At 34.8% G+C, this 18229-nt stretch overlaps 2 protein-coding genes and 1 long non-coding RNA gene across 4 annotated transcripts in view; 2 read left to right on the top strand and 1 right to left on the bottom strand.

Moving 5' to 3' along the window:
- zgc:85777 (uncharacterized protein LOC405871 homolog) overlaps nucleotides 1–3405 on the top strand; it is a 37145-nt gene extending 33740 nt beyond the window's left edge. Inside the window, exons 8-9 of the mRNA XM_056479108.1 lie at nucleotides 146–296; nucleotides 3038–3405. Coding sequence (XP_056335083.1) covers nucleotides 146–296; nucleotides 3038–3128 — 242 coding nt within the window. The 3' untranslated portion in view covers nucleotides 3129–3405. The remainder of the gene's footprint in view (nucleotides 1–145; nucleotides 297–3037) is intronic.
- Nucleotides 3406–3448: 43 nt separating this feature from the next.
- On the bottom strand, nucleotides 3449–11660 carry bet1 (Bet1 golgi vesicular membrane trafficking protein). The gene is made up of 4 exons (XM_056479110.1): nucleotides 11507–11660; nucleotides 8667–8776; nucleotides 8530–8586; nucleotides 3449–6556 (listed from the first exon to the last, which is right to left on the bottom strand). Exons 1-4 carry the CDS (start codon nucleotides 11523–11525, stop codon nucleotides 6401–6403), a joined length of 342 nt encoding a protein of 113 aa, XP_056335085.1. The 5' UTR covers nucleotides 11526–11660; the 3' UTR covers nucleotides 3449–6400.
- Nucleotides 11661–13047: 1387 nt separating this feature from the next.
- LOC130246992 (uncharacterized) lies at nucleotides 13048–15552 on the top strand. Of its 2 annotated transcripts, XR_008839481.1 has the most exons (6): nucleotides 13048–13360; nucleotides 14339–14396; nucleotides 14485–14583; nucleotides 14698–14861; nucleotides 14953–15048; nucleotides 15222–15552. It is a non-coding gene; the product is annotated as an uncharacterized LOC130246992 (long non-coding RNA). The 2 variants fall into 2 exon arrangements; XR_008839480.1 differs by lacking the exon at nucleotides 13048–13360 and having other exon boundaries at nucleotides 14185–14396.
- The last annotated feature ends 2677 nt before the right edge of the window (nucleotides 15553–18229 follow it).

The following is an 18229-nucleotide window of genomic DNA, read 5'->3' on the forward strand; positions in this document are numbered from 1 at the left end:
TATGTTTATCCTCCCATTAAGATAGATTCAGGTGGATTAATTTTTGGTGTCCCAACTGGAAAACATAATAGCCCCGTGACATTAGGCTAACAGTTGCGAGCCCTGATGCTGAACACTAACACTGTGTTTTCTGCATTTTGACCAGCTCTGTACATTAAGGGAAATGATGTGACAAAGTTGGCATCGATGGCTAAGCTGAAGGCGGGACGATTGGCGCGTGAGCTGGCTGACAGCTGCCTGCAGTACTGGGGTGGCATGGGATACACCAGTGACGTCCTAGTCAGCAGGTTCTACAGGTCAGTTCCTCACAGCTCAACTGAGCTGCACTGACATCTAGTGACAGTTCACAGCAACAGGTTTGGATTACATGTTTTTACACTGGACTCTATGGTGGACAGCGGGATTTCACCAAGTAGGACATGTTCCTGAATAAACAATCAAGTTGATCCTAGAACAACATTCGAATCGGCCAATCAAATTTAAGGGATGAGTTTAATTCAATTCAATTCACCTTTATTTCTATAGCGCTTTATCAATGTAGATTGTGTCAAAGCAGCTTCACATAGAAGAGTATAGTGAATTGAAACAGTGTCAGTCCAGTTTTCAGTGTTTAAGTTCAGTTTAGCTCAGTTCAGTGTGGTTTAATAATCACTGCTGAGAGTCCAAACACTGAAGAGCAAATCCATCGATGTGCAGCTCTACAGATCCCGAACCATGCAAGCCAGTGGCGAAAACGGCGAGGAAAAAACGTCACCAATTAACGAAAGTGAAGAGTTATAAAAACCTCGAGAGAAACCAAGCTCAGTTAGGCACGACCATTTCTTATGCAGAGCTGCAGCCACAGTTTACTGTTCAAGCTTATGGTTAGGGTTATGTGCTTTCACATCACACTGTAAAAAATATATATTTTTAGTTTGAATCAAATGAAAAGGTTGACTAAAAATATATAATTAAACTTTATATAACTTAAAAAACGTAGTTGAGACCTGATTAACTTAAACTTAGATTAACTTAAAATAATAAGTAACAAATAAAAATATTTGTTGACATTAATTTATTAGTCACACGATTTCTACAGTGCATTATTATCCAATTACTAGGGCCTTTTGATTTTGGGAATTATTGACCGAGAGGATTAGGTTTAGGGTTTGGTGTTCCAGGATCAACATGAAAGTGATTACAAATAACAGAATGCCCGACGAATCATATGATGTTTTGTACAGGGTTCCCACACTTTTTGAAAGTACCTGAATTTCATACATATGGATTTAAAGGGCACCTATGATGAAAATCCTCTTTTGAGACCTGTACGAACAGAACTGTGTGTAGGTATAGTGTGTCCACAGAGAGGTGATATAAAGACAATAAGTCTCTTTATTTAATTTCCTGATGTTAAAATAGGATCCATATCCCTCCCATTTTGAGGCCAACCCAACTTGACGTAGGAGTGTGGTTTTCCCACCCACCCGATTGATCGACAGCCGCGTATTAACGGGTCTCTGTAGTAACACATATAATCAAATCAACAAGACAGGACATACGCAAAGCAACCAGGAATAAATGATGTGTTGAGCTCGCTGTGATCATCAATCATCATTAAATGTGATCATGAATGGGTTTTACAAGTTTCAAACGTTTTTAAAACAGTGCATGTTTGTAACAAAGACAGTAAAATCGCTGTAATTCATCACCACAGTCAATTATAAAAGAGGACGATTCAATCCCGGTTTGTGGACGTTAAAACAGGTTTATTTTGTACATTAACATAACAGATGTCCATACAGCAGTGAATATTAATGTGTATCCTGTCACATTTGTGTGCAAAAACAGTGCAAAGCTAACATGTATGTGTGTGTGTGTGTGTGTGTGTGTGTGTGTGTGTGTGTGTGTGCTCGCATGCGAGAGAACTTTATAACGACATTGTGTGCGACTCATCGCTTCAGAAAGGCTTAAATTAACTTCACAACAAATATATCAAACAACCGTTGGGAAAGTTCTTACAGTAGTGAGGGAGATCTGCTTGATTCATGAGCGGGGAGAACCAGCTGATTAGCATTAATGTAGTATAAGTACGATTATATGTAGCATTTTAAAATCGGTGCACTTTAAGGCCTGGAAAGTACTTAAAAACAAACATAGGTCCTTGAAAGTGCTTGAATTAAATTTGAAACAAAAATAGTTTGCTGTTATTTCAACAATTGTGGTGTTCTGCTGTCAAAAACAGAATTAAAAAAAGAGAAATTCTTCATTTATAAATAGTACATTTAAATCCTGTGCAAGAACATGAACAAATAATGCAAATTTTATCAAAATTTCAGAAAGCGCATTTGAATATTACTAGTATTAAATTCATCAAATTTTATCAAAGTTCTATGAACATGAATGTTCAAAAAAAATGTAGTTAAATTCCAATTTTTTATTGTAAATGACACGTTTATGTTCATTTTGTGTGAAAGTGAGCAAAATGAGTAAGTGTAAGTGAAATGTTAAGTACAGTAAGGACTTTATTGGTGCTACAGAGTGGGAACGCTGTTGTTTCCCATTTCTTTCAGTGTGTAATTAATCAGTCTCTGCAAGTATACAAGTTATAGTTCACAAATTCTATCTAATGGAAAACTTCCCTAAAACTGATGTCATTATCCGCTATTGTGTTTACAACTGATTTAGCAGCCTTAAAGGCTCAAACCATCTAGTATTATAACAATTACATTTAAACATGCTTGAAGTGTTTGGCCAATCAAAATGAACAGGTTCAGTAAGCCAATCAGTGCATTGTGAGCTTTTCAGCAGGAGATTTATAGAAACCAAAACTTGTTTATAGGATTTCAGACTAACTTGAAATGAAGGCTCTGTAATAATGTGCATGATGTAAAAATGGTGCATTTTCTAAACATGAAAGCTCCTATTTTAATACTTCTAGTACATAAAATGACCTTTTCATTTGGCATCATATGACCTCTTTATAAGTGTAAATTAATGGTGATCCAAAGCCTCATCAGTCAAGTCACAAGTATATCTGCTCTTTCTGTTTAAACAGGGACTCCAGGTTAATGTCCATTGGTGCGGGAGCTGATGAAGTGATGCTGTCAATCATATGCAAGTACATGGACACTCTACCCAGGAAGTGATGTCACTGAAATGAATTCAGTTCAACGGAAACAAAGTGCTCTTAAAAGGAGAATCCAACACCAATTGTAATGATATCTAGCTGTACTGTATGAATTAGATATATCAGTTAAAAAAAATTAATATAGATGAATTGCAGTAAACAAATTGGTGCCTTAATAAAGACTTGGATGATGAAAACCTTATAAAAGGTACATGTAACATATGTAAATTGTGATTATAGTTGTACACCGTGTTTAATATGCATAAAAAAATAAAGATTTCCTAATTCTATGAAAATTGTTGGATTTTTTGAGAACAAAAAATAAAGATTTCTCAAACGTTTGACAACATAAAGGAAATGTTTATGTAATAATTCTCCAAAACACTACATTTATTTACAAATCACTTTCTTAAACTGAATTAAACCATGCATCATGTTAACCACAGAGGAGGAGAAATTTGGCTAAAATGTCTGAAGCATGTAGAATTCTGGGATTAATCCTCAATTGGTTATTTTACAGAAGTGAATTGCACATTATCTCACATATCTCAGTATGGTTTCACAGTCTCAGATCAGCCCTTTAAAGACTATATTATACTGTACTGTATAACACTACCAAACACACTTCACATCACAAAGCCAAAACAAGGGTTTATGGCAACTCTTTCACATTATGTTGCGAGGAGTAAAAAATAAAGATTGATTAGGTTTGTGTGATCAAGTTTCACTTCTGGCCTTTTATCATAACCTGAAAAAAACGAACCGCTTAAACATATTCAGAGAAAGTGAGAATTTGAGTAAAACTTGAATACTTGTTTTATTTTATAAAGGTCTGATAACATTTATTTCAAATTTTTATATAATAATCCTATCATTTAGTAAAAACAATAATACTAATTTTGTCATTTGTTTTTATTCCACTAAACATTGCTTTGTTAACTCTGCTGAAGCTAAAACATTGATGTTTTGAAGTGTCACGAAACACCAACACATTTTGAGATGTTGACAGTGATATGTGCGTCCCACATTGCTATAAACACTTTTAGGATACGTATATTTAGCTAACAAGTGAAAATTGGTTGTTTTTGCGTTATTTCGAGCAAATCCGATCAAGTTTTGAAGCTACGTCACGGCCATGAGAGCACTGTGTAAATTCCAGCATGGAGATTAGCTGTCTGTAGCGGCCGGTACAAAGTGACGTCATTGAGTTTTCAGCACATCTGTTCATTAATTCATGAGAAAGACTTGGTTTGAAGCAATAAGCGCGCTATATTGTGAATAGATGCAACTTCATTAATATGTATGATATAGCTTTGAAGACTCCATTTACCTGTTACAGTGTTCAGAGAGACGCCACGTTGTGTTGCCAACCATAATTCAAACAAGTAGTAGAAGAATTGTTCAGAGACATGGGTCTTTAGTGTTACGTTTATAAATGTGCCGCAATGAACGTTTTGTTTCCATTTCCCCGCGATGAGAGCACAGCTCACGTGTGGGCCCTCATGTGTGGATTACAGTGGTCTGCTAACATGCGACAAAAATATGTTTGTAAGGAACATTTTTTACCCCTTTTTTGAATCTGGAAATGGTGAAATTCAGATTTGCCGCTCGTCTCCTTTTAAAAAAAAACGCGTTTCCAGTTGGTGCTGATTGTCCTGTCTCTACAGGTTTGGTAAGTGTGTGATCAATGTTCTTCGTTTATGTTTATTCAGATGGCAAAGTTAGTATTGTCAGCAGTACTCTTAGTTTTTGACATACCTTAGTAAAAATGATTTAGTTACTAAGTTTAAGACTGATTTATACTTCTGTGTGAAGCGCACGCGTATGGTGCAGCACAGCCGACGCAACGACGCGTATTGCAAGCTCTGTGATTGGTCAACTTGCTAGCGATGACAAGTGTGGGCGGTGCTGAGAGCCGCAAGCCTGCTGGAACCAATGTTTACAAGTGTGGAGTCCCGTGAAAGAGCTCCAGATGGAAACTGTTGTTTTGAGTTTATCTTATGATGAAAGTTGTTGCTCGTCCGCCAGTTCCCGCCTCAGAATCAGCGAGCTTTAGCTACTTGTACATTAAAGGTAGTGTTCAGTAAAAACAAAACACCTGCAAAGAAACTCGACACAGAGGAACATAAAAACCTACTGCCAGCTAGCGTTTCAGAAGTGTTATTACAGAGCAACACAAACAGCACAGATGTATAAATGCACAACGACGCACAAGACATGAGCCATGGGTCACGCCAATCACTCAACGCAGAAGTATAAACCAGGCTTTACAGTAATATCACTACAATTTTATGGACTGAAAATCTTCCACTTCCAAACATTCCAGTTCATGATTTTCTTTTCATCTGTCGAACACAAACGAAGATCTTTTGAACAAAACCTGCAACTGTTGACTTGCATAGTATTTGTTTTCCCTGCTATGAAAGTCAATGGTTACAGGTTTCCGGTTTTGTTTGAAATATTTTCGTTTTTGTTCGACAGATGTAAAGAAAATCATAAAGTTGTGTGTTTGAATAATATAACATTTTTTTTTCTTATTCTGTAAACTATTAAGGTCATTTCTTCTGAATTTGAAAATAAAAAAAATATCCTACAATGACAGTTGAGGACTTATTAAAGGGACCATGAACCCCTCCCCGTCTCAGAAATGCAGCAGATCTAAGAGCTGTGTGGAAGTGGATTTTCAGTCCATAAAATTGTAGTGAAATTACTGTAAAGCCTGGTTTATACTTCTGCGTCGAGTGATTGGCGCATGTCGTCTTGCATTTATACTTCTGCGATGTGTGTTGCTCTGCAATAACACTTTGAAACGCTAGCTGGCAGTAGGTTATGTCTTTTTTTGTGAAAAAAAATTATATAAATTATATAAAAATAGACTGGTAAATCCAGATGAATTGAGAATTTCCATTTTTTCCATAGCTGAATACTCTAATAAAAGGACTGCTGCACTGCTTTAAAAGCATTCATCAGAATTTATAAATTATAGCACACTTATAGCAATTAAGGTCTCTTAAAGGAATCACACAATTATGAACGTTTAATTATTACTGGATGAAATATCCATGTTTTTTCCAGTATAAGTAGCATTCATCCACTGAAGAGACAGTAATTTTGGGACAGTTGTGTTTTTTTTTCTCTCATATTCCACACTGTGACTTAATGGTTCAATATCTAATCCGCTGGCCAGAAAGCACATTTGCTTTCTTTAATTCATCCTGTGTGAGGATTTTGCTCATCTAGCCCAAATGAGCATGGCACGTAATAAAGTCCTGGATCTCAGGAGTTGTGCGGTCACCTGAGTTTGATGACCCAGTACAGGACGAGGAACACAAACAGAGCAAACAGCAGCATGTAGCAGTACACCTTGGTCTGGCTTCCCCTGGAGAGGAGCTTCAGTCGGCCCATGGTGGCTCCCAGCAGACCTCCAGTCGAGTCAAAGTCTGAGTCCTTGAGGAGAAACACGAGCCAGATGTTAAAGCTATTCACAATAATACTATCTTAGCCCTCCTGAATTCCTGTATTTTTTTCGCCCCCAATTTCTGTTAAATGGAAAGATTTTCTCAACACATTTCTAAACATAATAGTTTTAATAACTCATTTCTAATAACTGATTTATTTTATCTTTGCCAAGGTTACATGCTAACTGACTGACTGACAGGGCTGCATGATGCATGAGGCCAATAAACATGAGCGCACAAGAAAATCTGTGCTTAAGCAGTGTATATTTGAGGGCGTGCAAGAAGTTTTGTGAATAAACAGAGGAAATCGGCACGCAAGCAAAGAGATTTACATGCTCGTAATATATGAATGCGATCTCGACATTTGTCATTGAAATAACACCATAGCTAGTTCGAAGATCTGTGTAAAAGGCCTGCCGCCAAAGCTGGAAAAATCCTAGAGGAAACATTAAGAGGGCGAATAATTCTGACTTCAACAGTGTATATAGTGTAAATTAGTCCATTTGGTATGCCTGAATATCAAAGAATAACAGTGTTGTTTTAACCACAGCATGTTTAGAACTTGGAGCTTTAGAATGTACTAATTTAAATGCATGAATGTTCATTCTTAAATCCCTATGTCAATATTTTGGTTTCTTTACAACAGAAAAGTATTCAGATTAAGGCCCAATTCCTTAGTTTAGCCATAATACAGCCATAAGTTTAGCCATAATACATTGAAATATTTTCATTTGGATGCTGTTAAGAAAAACTCTCGAAAAAAAAACTCTAGAAAAATGGTCTTAAACTCAATTGCTGAAGGGCCACAGCTCTGCACAGTTTAGCTCCAACTCACACCTGCTTAATAGTCTCTAGTAGTCCTAAACACCTTGATTATTTGGATCAGCTGTGTTTGATTAGGGTTGGAGCAAAACTGCAGAGCTGCGGTCCTCCAGGAATTGAGTTTGAGACTTAAGGTGCGGTCACACTTGACTTTTCTTCCCATAGACTTCCATTCATATGCACACGAATACGTCAGACCGGAAACGCGGGGTCATGCGTCAAGTTTCGCAGGTTGCTGCGGTGCAAAGTTCAAGCTTGGTGAACTCTAACCTGCTAAATCGCATCACTTGACTGCATAAGACCAATCGAGGATCAAAACAGCACCTCTCTGGGCAGAAATTTAAAACATGGAGCAATCTCTGGCTTTTTTTAATGTCTAATCATCTTGTTTAATCCCGCCCCTTTTCGCAGCGCCGCACGACAGAATTTCGCACACACAAAGCCCAGTGTGACCGTAGCTTTATGCTCAATGAAACTTGTGCAATTCTGAGTGTGCTTTACACAGGTGACTGAGCTTGACAAACCACCAGTAGAAACACTGTTCTCTTTAAACGCCCTTACAAGGACTCAATAAGGAAAATGCATACATTTGTGATAGGAATCTTCTAAAAATATATTAACATCGCAATTTATGGCAGAAAAACTAAATATTATAATGTACTTTTTTCCAATATCGTACAGCCTTATTTAGATGATGCATGAATAAAAGCTTTGTGTTTTTTTTTACTTTGAAATTCAAACAATAAATGCTTTTTTATACATTGTTCGAGGCAGATTTAATATTCAATTCCTTTATAACAGATTTATTTAAACTTGAATTGTAATCCCAATTGGTCTTATGTTTGCATTTAGAATCTCTTTTTGAATTATTTTAGCATTGATTCAAATATCTAAAATCAAATTGCCCCTGAATTTAATTAAAGTCTGTTGGTAAATGCACAATTTAATATAGAAATGCCTATGTAGAACCTATATAGCTTTTTATCCTTTAGTATCAATTGTAATTTTAACTCGATTTATTTAAATAGCGAGAATTTTAGTAAAAACAATGAATTTTTCACCTGTTGAACAGAAACCACCACACTTCAAAATAAAAGTCATTTTAGTGTAGCATTAAACAATGAACAACTTCACACATACCATTTCTCCCAACATCTTATTGTGGATCTTGACTTCATTTCCAATGTCAATAGACAGCTGCAATAGGCATAATAAAAGCATAGTTATGCAGAGTAGTTAATCAAAATAGAGCATCGGATTTGTTGAAGGCCACTCACATGTTTAAGTGCGTGTACTTTATCTCTCAATCCTTCCTGTAGGTGTTCATTCTCCTCCTCATACACACTGTATCCACTCGCAACGTAATTGCCTTGAGGGCCACCTTCACCTATACAAGAAACACTCAGGTCAGGTCAAATCCAATAGAGTTTTATAAAAGTATTTTAATTAATAAATCTTAATACAGTAAACTGAAATGCTGCCTTATAGAAATAGTTTACCCTTGAATTAAATCTCTCATCATTTACTCTGCCTTTAAATGTTTCAAACCTTTATAACAGTTGTTTCTTCTGTCGAACACCAAAGATGATATTTTAAATCGAAACCTGAAACTAGGGTTGTCGCGATACTGGAATTCGATACCAATCGCTACTGAAATTTTTAAAGCATCCATTTCCCGTGAACATTTGAGCGCTGTGGAGCACGTTCTTAAACACCTAATGATTGGCCATTGTGTTCATGTGCTCAACAGAAATGACTGTGATTGGCTGTGAAGGTCATCATTTCACCGAACTCACCACTGTTTACTGAGAGTAAGCAAAGATACAGGGACCCTGGAGCATTTTAAACCTGCGATTCATCAGCGGATCACTCATATGTCAGCTTATAGACAAACTAGCTGATTGACGTGACTTTGAAATGTGACTGTTTAAGAACACGCTCAACTGCGCTCAAATGCAAGCGGTGAACTATCCGTTTAAGAGTAATTGACAAGTATGAATTGATTTGATTGGTCAAATGTTCTCTAAAGTGGGAAGTGAATTTGAAAAACCTGACCAAATGGTCATAAATTGTAAATGTGACTTCAAATAAGGTTGAAATATTCATCAGAAACTACTTAAGATCGAAAAGTAAGAACTATGGATAAACAATATTATATCGAATCGCGATCAAATTTCTGTCAATAACAATTATAAGCTCTGGACTTTTTTACTCTATATTGATCTAGGAGCCAATCACATAGCAGAAATGTGCAACAATGGGAACCTAAAAGGGTATTGACATTAGAGATGTATCGAATTTTTAGCCACTGAAAATTCATCAGCTGAAAATGTTATGCCATTTAATAGACCCTCTCATTTTTGTGGTGTGAAGTGAACTTGGAAAAACCTGACCAAATGGCCATAAATCGTGTTTGTGGCTTCAAACAAGATTGAAATATTCATCAGAAACTACTGAAAATCAAAAAGTAAGAACTATGGATAAAATCTTGATTGTCTACATATGACAAAATGCTAAATAATTTACGTTATTTAATGAAAAGGTGGTATAGTTGCTTGGTGCCTCATTTTATCAAGTTACCCCATTAAAATTTGTTTTATTTGCTGTTTCTATTATTCTTTACTGTTTGAATGAGGGCTGGGCCGATAAACACTATTACATCGAATCGCAATCAAATTTCTGTCAATAACAATGATAATCTCTGGACTTTTTTTTTACTCTATATTGATCTAGGAGCCAATCACACAGCAGAAATGTGCAACAATGGGAATCTTAAAAGGGTATTGATATAAAGATGCACCGAATTATCAGCCACCAAAAATTTATCAGCTGAAAATGTTATGCCATTAAATGGACCCTCTCATTTTTGTGGTGTGAAATGAATTTGAAAAACTTGACCAAATGGCCATAAATTGTGATTGTGGTTTCAAATAGGATTGAAATATAAATCAGAAACCACTTATGATCGAAAAGTAAGAACTATGGATAAAATCTTGATTGTTTACCTATGACAAAAAGCTGAAATTTGCTAAATAATTAATGTTATTAAATGAAAAGGTAGTTTACTTGCTTGGTGCCTCATTTTATCAAGTTACCCCTTAAAATGAGTTTTATTTACTGTTTTAATCATTCTTTCCTGTTCGAATTAGGGCTGGGCCGATAAACAAAATTATATCGAATCGCAATAAAAAAATTTCAATAACAGGAGCTTTAATAAGCTTTGGACTTTTTTTTACTCTATATTGATCTAGGAGCCAATCACACAGCAGAAATGTGCAACAATGGGAATCTTAAAGGGTATTGATATTAGAGATGTACCGAATTTTCAGCCACCGAAAATTTATCAGCTGAAAATGTTATGCCATTTAATGGACCCTCTCATTTTTGTGGCTTCAGTCATTTTTGAGGAATTCATTTAAAGCTGGAAGCATTAACAACTTATATCAAAATATATATGATGTTAACATTCAATATGGAAAATAATGATGGAGATTGCATTTTGGCCATATCACCCAGCACTAGTTCGAATACTATGGAAGGTTTTTGAATTTCAGCATCGATGTGTAATATTTATGCTGTTACAGAACCTCATGTTCATACATAAAGAAACACTAATCAAACACTTTTATGTATGATATAAATATCTATGTAATCATGATTATTAAACAACATTACTGAGGTAAAGCTGATTTTAGTAGCCAATGACTTTCAAAAGTACAACATTGTTCAGTCAAATAAATAGTGTCAATGATGTATTACAGTCATATTTACATGTGGTTTCAGTCCGAATATTCAAAGTACCATGGTAAACAATATAGGGAGCTGTCACTGAACAAATGAGCGAATATAAAAACAACTTTACCTCAATAACGATGGTGAACTAGAGAAATAAGAGTTGCTAGTTACTGTCAGAACCGTTTTATCTCATACAATTATTATTTGTCTATATAACGCTAACGTTAATTCTCTAGACCTGGACATAATGTGTTAGTGATGATTTAGTCATTCAGAGTTTGTTTACTATCGTAAACTGTGACTAATAACGTTATCTAATTGAGTTGATATTTTAGCTTAGCATAAGCTTCAAACATTAGGATACAGAAAAACAATAGCTTACCCAAACCAGCACGCCTCATAGTCAGCCAAGAAGTCTTTGAGATGTGAAAACGACCACAGCTGTCTGAAAATAATGTGATAAATATTCGCTAATGTTGTTATTTGGAGAATCTGTACTTTCCCCTTCCAACTTCACAAGCGCCACGACACCTCATACGGAAGCCGCAGAGGATTAAACGATACGCGCTTAAATTAAAAAGGGCTTCTGGGTACTGAAGTTTTTACAGCGAGTATTGCGTTTTTCTTGTCTTTATTTGCCATAATTCTGACATTTTCTTCTCCAAAGTGTGACTTAATTTCTAAAAAGTCTAATATAAGTTGACACGACTTGCTGGGTGAATTTAATTGAAAAATTGCAAACAGCTGTGCTGTAGACTTTCTCACAATTCAGACTTTCAAAAATTTGTGACACTATTATTATTTATTTTATTGGAAATGTATAGGCTTTCTCTCAATTCTGAATTTATCAGCCAGTTCTGATGTTCTTTTAAAGACTGTTTTTCTTTTTTTAATTAATAGTACAAAGTCATATGGGAGTGACACAGTGGCTCAATGCCTCACAGCAAGAAGGTAGTTGGTTTGAGTCCGGGCTGGGCCAGTTGGCATTTTTGTGGGGAGTTTGCATGTTCTCCCCATGTTGGCGTGGGTTTCCTCTGGGTGCTCCGGTTTCCCCCACAGTCCAAAGAATTCTGAATTCTAAGACATTCACATCCAAAGCACTATAGGTGACTAAATTGGCCGTAAAGTATGAATATGTGTGTGTGTGTGTGTGTGTGTGCGTGCGTGCGTGCGTGCGTGCGTGTGTGTGCATGGATGTTTCCCAGTACTGGGTTGCAGCTGGAAGGGCATCCACTGCGTAAAACAGATGAATAAAGGGACTAAGCCTTAAAGCATGTGATGAAGAAGCCTTAAATGAATAAATGAAGCCTTATACTGCACTGTAAACCCTAATGCTGTAACTAATTAATTGAACTGAGTTGTATTAACTTAAATCATTAAAATTCGTTAATCTTAATTAACCTAGATGAGTATGTAGAACTTTTCTTATTTTTGAGTTTGTAAAAATTAAATCTTTCAAGTAAGGTGAACGATTTAGCTGTGTTTAATTTATACAAAATGTCTCTTTAAAGTTTCATTAACTCAAAATCTTTCAGCCCAGTGATTTTGCGTGTGACGTCATCCAGGTTCACGTACGTTCTCGTGCTTCATTCGTTTTTTCAAGATGGCGGATCGGCCTCGCTTCACGCTACAGTAAGTAAACTATTTACAAATCCAAGAAATATTAAATGTATGTTTTAATCAATATAATCACAGTAACAGTTCAATGTAATGTAGAGTTTGTCTGAATGCGTTTACATGTCGTGCATTTCAAAAAACGTGTTTAGCCCCACTTGTTGCTAACTAACGTTAACATTACTGTTTAAAAAAAAAATTGAATCAGTGCAACGTTAGCGTTAGTTGTAATGTGTTAACTATGAATTTTAACAGTGTTATAAGGACAAAAACAGTTGAAATCGGCAGATTCAATTTTTAACATATTTTTAAAACTTGGCGCGAGCATGCGTTTAGGTTGTCATGGTGACGCGCGCTCACACAACCGCACGTCATGGCGCTGCGCTGAACTCTGTCCAGACTGTGAATGTGGTATTATCTTCGCGATCTGTAGGCACTACGGAAACGAAAGGCGCATAATCATAACTCAAATAATCTCCGCCTAAATACTGAACGGTATTTTCTGATGACGGGCAAAAACTACCTCAAAACGTAGCTGTCTGTCACACACAGCTTGTTGCATGCTGATCCATACACGAGAGCCTAACGGAGAACATTTAAGCTGTGCTCCTCACCTGAGCAGGTACAGAGCAGAGCTTCATCTCACACTAGCACATTGAGGTAAAGTTGGTTTTATATTCATACATTCGTCCAGTAACAACTTGTGACTCTCTCCATATGTCGTTTACCATGGTACTACCATGTGTGTTCGGTCTGAAATCATATACAAGTATGACGTGAAAACAACATTAACGTTACACTTAATGCACAATTTTTTTGACTGAACAATGTTGTACTTTGAAAGTCATTGGCTGCTAATATGATTTTACGGTTTAGAATATGCAAAAACTACTTTTCTGAAATTATATTATATTATTAAGGAGAAAGTCTGAATGTGTAAATATAAAACTAACTTTACCTCAATCACCAGTACTGATCAACACTGATTATTTCCCTGCGATCGAGAAGACATCTCTGCATATCAATGATTACCTGATCAATGCGATCAGTTAAATGATTTTAAATGTCATTTAAGTCAAACATATGTTAAAGGTATGGTAAACGTTTTTTTTCCAATCTATTTTTTTAAAATATTTACTCTGGAGAGAATATATATAGCCTAAAAACAAAGTATGCCTATCTATAACACAGTAATACAAAGTAATTAAAATTAATAAATAAAATAATAACAAAACAAATATTCTAATCATCCAGACGTGGTAAATAAGAAATAGTTTTTCTGATGTGCAAATTTTGCAGCTTAAAATATATTTATATCTTAAATATATATTTTTTTAGGCTATATATTTTTACATCATTAGACAATAAGGTAAGTTTTGTTATTTCTAGCTTTTAAAAACAGGCCTTAAATTTATTTGTCGTTCTATTCAGTTTTCAAAATTTCAATACTGTTTAAGTCAAATCCGTGTTCATCGAATCAAAGCAACTAACATGATGATCAGCTCTATTGCTAACCGTTTTGGGGGTTGACGTTAGACATCATGCAATTGTACTACTTCCACTCTCAGCTGAATGACACTGTGACTTTGTGTACATACAGAATTGAAGGTCGGTTGTTGCTGACTACAGAAAGATTCTTATATGGAGGCATGTAAAAGGTGGGTAAAATATTCATTTTGTACTACTATGCCTGGCATATCCAGTTAAAATAAATATTACAGTGTATTTGCAATGATACTTTTGCAGCAAGGAAAGTGAAACTTCAGCTAGACCTTGAGTTCAGTTTACAATATGAAGATCCTGATATCAACATCTGATCTGATCAACACCTGATTTTCATCTGAGGTAAAAAAATAAATAAGTAAATGAAACATAATAATAATATTAATATATTTTTTCTAGCATTATATATTTTGTAGTGTGGGTTTGTTTTATGAAATTTTCTCTTGTTTTTTTTAGCTGCAGAGGACCAACATGTTACAAATGAGAATTTTCCCCACAAATTCTTTGGACAACCGCACCACCACCTATTTCATTTGATGACAATTTTAAGGCAAACAGCATCCAAAACTGACAAGACAGCAGATACCCTGGCTAATCTTTTGAAGGTTTATGATGAGCAGGTATGTTTAGGGTCATGTATTAAAGTATTAATTAAAATATGAATATATATTTTATTTAGATTTTTTTTTTTCTTAATTTTTGTCTTTGCAGGAACTGCATGATGTCAGTTCATGATGGACTACTGTTATCAGAGGTCTTTTGGTCTTGCTGCGTGAGCGTGACTGGGGATTCTTTAGGACCACCCTGGTAAGACTTCATTCATTCTTTTCACAATTAGGCATGTTCTATTGAAAAAATGAAAGTTGAGGAGCAACTTTTACTTAACATATTTGTAATCATGACTTGTTGATGAATCATGTAAAATTGGCTCAGTCATATTGATATTGTCCTAACATTAATATCCTTGAATTATATTTTAGATTAATAATCCTGAAGCGCTGACTGAAGATGCTTTATTGGCCCTGCAGTCACTGAGGGTCTCTGCTGTCCTGAAGAATGAATTGGACACCACCCACAGCACACTTCCAGACCTTTTTTGTCTTGTTTGAATTAATGTATGCTCTTCACTCAGTATATAGTAAAGGACTTTGAACTTGTACAAAAAGTTTCGCTTGGCATGGATGATAGAAAATAGAAAGTCGATTAGCATAGAATCCTTAAAGAATGAGTTGATGTAGAGCCTTTTTTGTACTCAATAAAGACTGTCACTGGGGTAGTAACTTCAAAACATGTGTGAACCTTTAATTGGTAATGGTGCATTTTATTATATATATATATATATACATATATATATATATATATATATATATATATATATATATATATATATATATATATATATATATAGGGATAGATTGTCCAAAACGTAAAATTCTGTCATTTACTTACTCTTCACTTGTTCCAAACCTGTTTGAATTTCTTGCTTCTGTTGAACACAAAAGTTATTTTGAGGCATTGACTTTCTAATAGGAAAACAAATACTGTGGAAATCAGTGGTTCCAGGTTTCAGCTTTTTTGTCAAAAATAACCTTTTAAGTGTTTAACAGAAGAAAGAAACTCAAACAGGTTTGGTTTGGAATAAGTTAGAGTAAATGACAGAATCATAGTTCAACCAAGACTGAATATTTATATTTATATATATATATATATATATATATATATATATATATATATATATATATATATATATATATATATATATATATATATATATATATATATATATATATATAAAACATTTGATAGTTACTGTGCCAATGACTTTTTTTCTTCTAAACAAGAGTCACTTCACAGAATATGCACTTATTCTTTATTAACGAATGCTTTAAGACTAAGTTTTGTAGTTCTTATTAATCTTATTATTTAATTTTGTCAAACTTATAGTGTTTTTTTTTTTCTTGAAGCTCTTGTTTGATATATTTGCATTTTGGGAAATTCTTATTAATTTCAGAATAGTGTTTATTTTAAATCTCCTAATGTCTAACTGTTTTTATTGTTTCATGACATTTGTAATTGCACAGGAGGCACATTTGTACTGTTTGACATTTTTTCTTTAAAAATAAATGTCTAAAATGGTATTGTCTGTGTGTTTAAAATTACAGATGTATTTTGATAGATTTATGGGGTTTAAAGATTAAAATTATGGCTAATTTCATTTGTGAAACTGAGATGGAGAAGTTAATTTAATAAAAATGCTATCAAAATGTATGAGCTGGGTGACTTGAGTATTTAAAGTTGAAGGAAATTAAAACAATTAGATTAATTACTATTAAAATGTATGAGCTAGGTGACTTGAGGATTTAAAGTTTGGAGAAATTAAAACAATTAAGTTAATTGCTATTAAAATGTATGAGCTGAGTAACTTGGGTATTTTAAGTTAGGAGAAGTGTCTTGCATGAGTACAACAAACTCAAAACTTGATGTTTCTGTTTACTTAAAATAGAAAATTTCATAACTTAAAAAATTTGACGTAACTGATTACCTCAAATTTTTTGAGTTTTGTCAACTTATTCGGGATTACAGTGTGTATGTTATTCTGAGTTTATATTTCACAATCCTGACCTTAATTCTTCTCACAATTCTGTTTTTACACAATTCCAACAGGTTAACTAACAATAAAGTCTGTTAAAAAAAATTCTTGCTGCCCTAAATTTTTCTAGTCATCTTAACTTACATCAAACTGACTGAAAAAGGTTTAACTTTGCATAACTTAAAAAAATGTAGTTGAAACCTGATTAACTTCTTAAGACAAGTCAAATAAGCAACATAAAATATTTGTTCTCTTGTCCTAAAATTTTTAGTGTGACATAAACAGTCACAATCACCGTTTTTATTTGCTATATTGTGTGGCGAAAACAAGTTTCCACTTAGTCATTAATTGATAACGTGGATTTGCTTCATTTTTCAGCATCAAAGTTCAAATTTATTTCAGCATTTTAAGGTGCTGTAAATCATAATTTTCTCTTAGCATTTGTACTAAACAAATGTAGTGCCAAGTTGTAGCCTACTGAGCCATGTTTTAAATTAAAAATAAATAAAAAATTGGCCTTTTTCAGAGACAATAAAACTTATAAATATTGGTCAAAGCAACTGAATGCAGATTTCATTTGGCAATTGAAGAAATAATTTTTTTGATTCCATTTTTTAATGAGTCCATTTTTAATATACACTATTTTATGTTACTTACTTACTCCCAGGGTCATTTTTTATCGAAGTTGATATTTAGCCGCTCCATATTGGAGTTTCATAACATGTAGTTTTTTTATGATGTGTGTTGTCAACCCAACGCTCAACCCCAACTCAGAGGGCCAGGACATACACACATACACTACAGACTATTTAGCTTACCAAATTCACCTATAGCACATGTCTTTGGACTATGGGGAAAACCGGAGAAAACCCACGCCAACACGGAGAGAACATGCAAACTCCACACAGAAATTCCAACTGACCCAACCGGGGCTCAAACCAGCGAGCTTCTTGCTGAGAGCCGACAGCGCTTCCCACTGCGCCACCCATTTTATGTGTTAGATAACTTTTTTTTAGGTTAACGCCATCAGTGTGTGTCTGTCCAGTGTTTTCATGTGCATCAACCTGCAATTTCACAGAGCACTCAACAAAACAAGCTTCAGACAAAAACCCCTCAAAGAGCAATCTCCGTCTTTCTGATGATCGGCCGCTAATGCACATCCATAGTGCAGAGTTCAGAGTTCATGTGTTGCGCAGCTCCTCGTCTGGTCCATTGTCCAGCAAAATACACTTCTGATTCTGACATCTGTGCACATAACATAAATAACACACACATTGCTTGAAAAGGAACAAGTTACAAATTTAAGTGGATTGAACATAAAACAATGAAGTGACAACTTCAAATGATATGAGTGATCTGTTAGGTTTGTATTCAGTGAGCATATATTTAATGTATTGA

Source organism: Danio aesculapii, chromosome 19 (genome assembly GCF_903798145.1).
Source record: "Danio aesculapii chromosome 19, fDanAes4.1, whole genome shotgun sequence".
In the NCBI taxonomy this organism is placed as follows: Eukaryota; Metazoa; Chordata; class Actinopteri; order Cypriniformes; family Danionidae; genus Danio; species Danio aesculapii.

Excerpts from the sequence above, each read along its gene's own strand:
- bet1 (XM_056479110.1), bottom strand. Across the intron at positions 8,587-8,666 it reads AAGTACACGCACTTAAACAT|CTGTCTATTGACATTGGAAA; the intron begins GTGAGTGGCCTT and ends TGCCTATTGCAG. Across the intron at positions 6,557-8,529 it reads ATAAGATGTTGGGAGAAATG|GACTCAGACTTTGACTCGAC; the intron begins GTATGTGTGAAG and ends TTTCTCCTCAAG.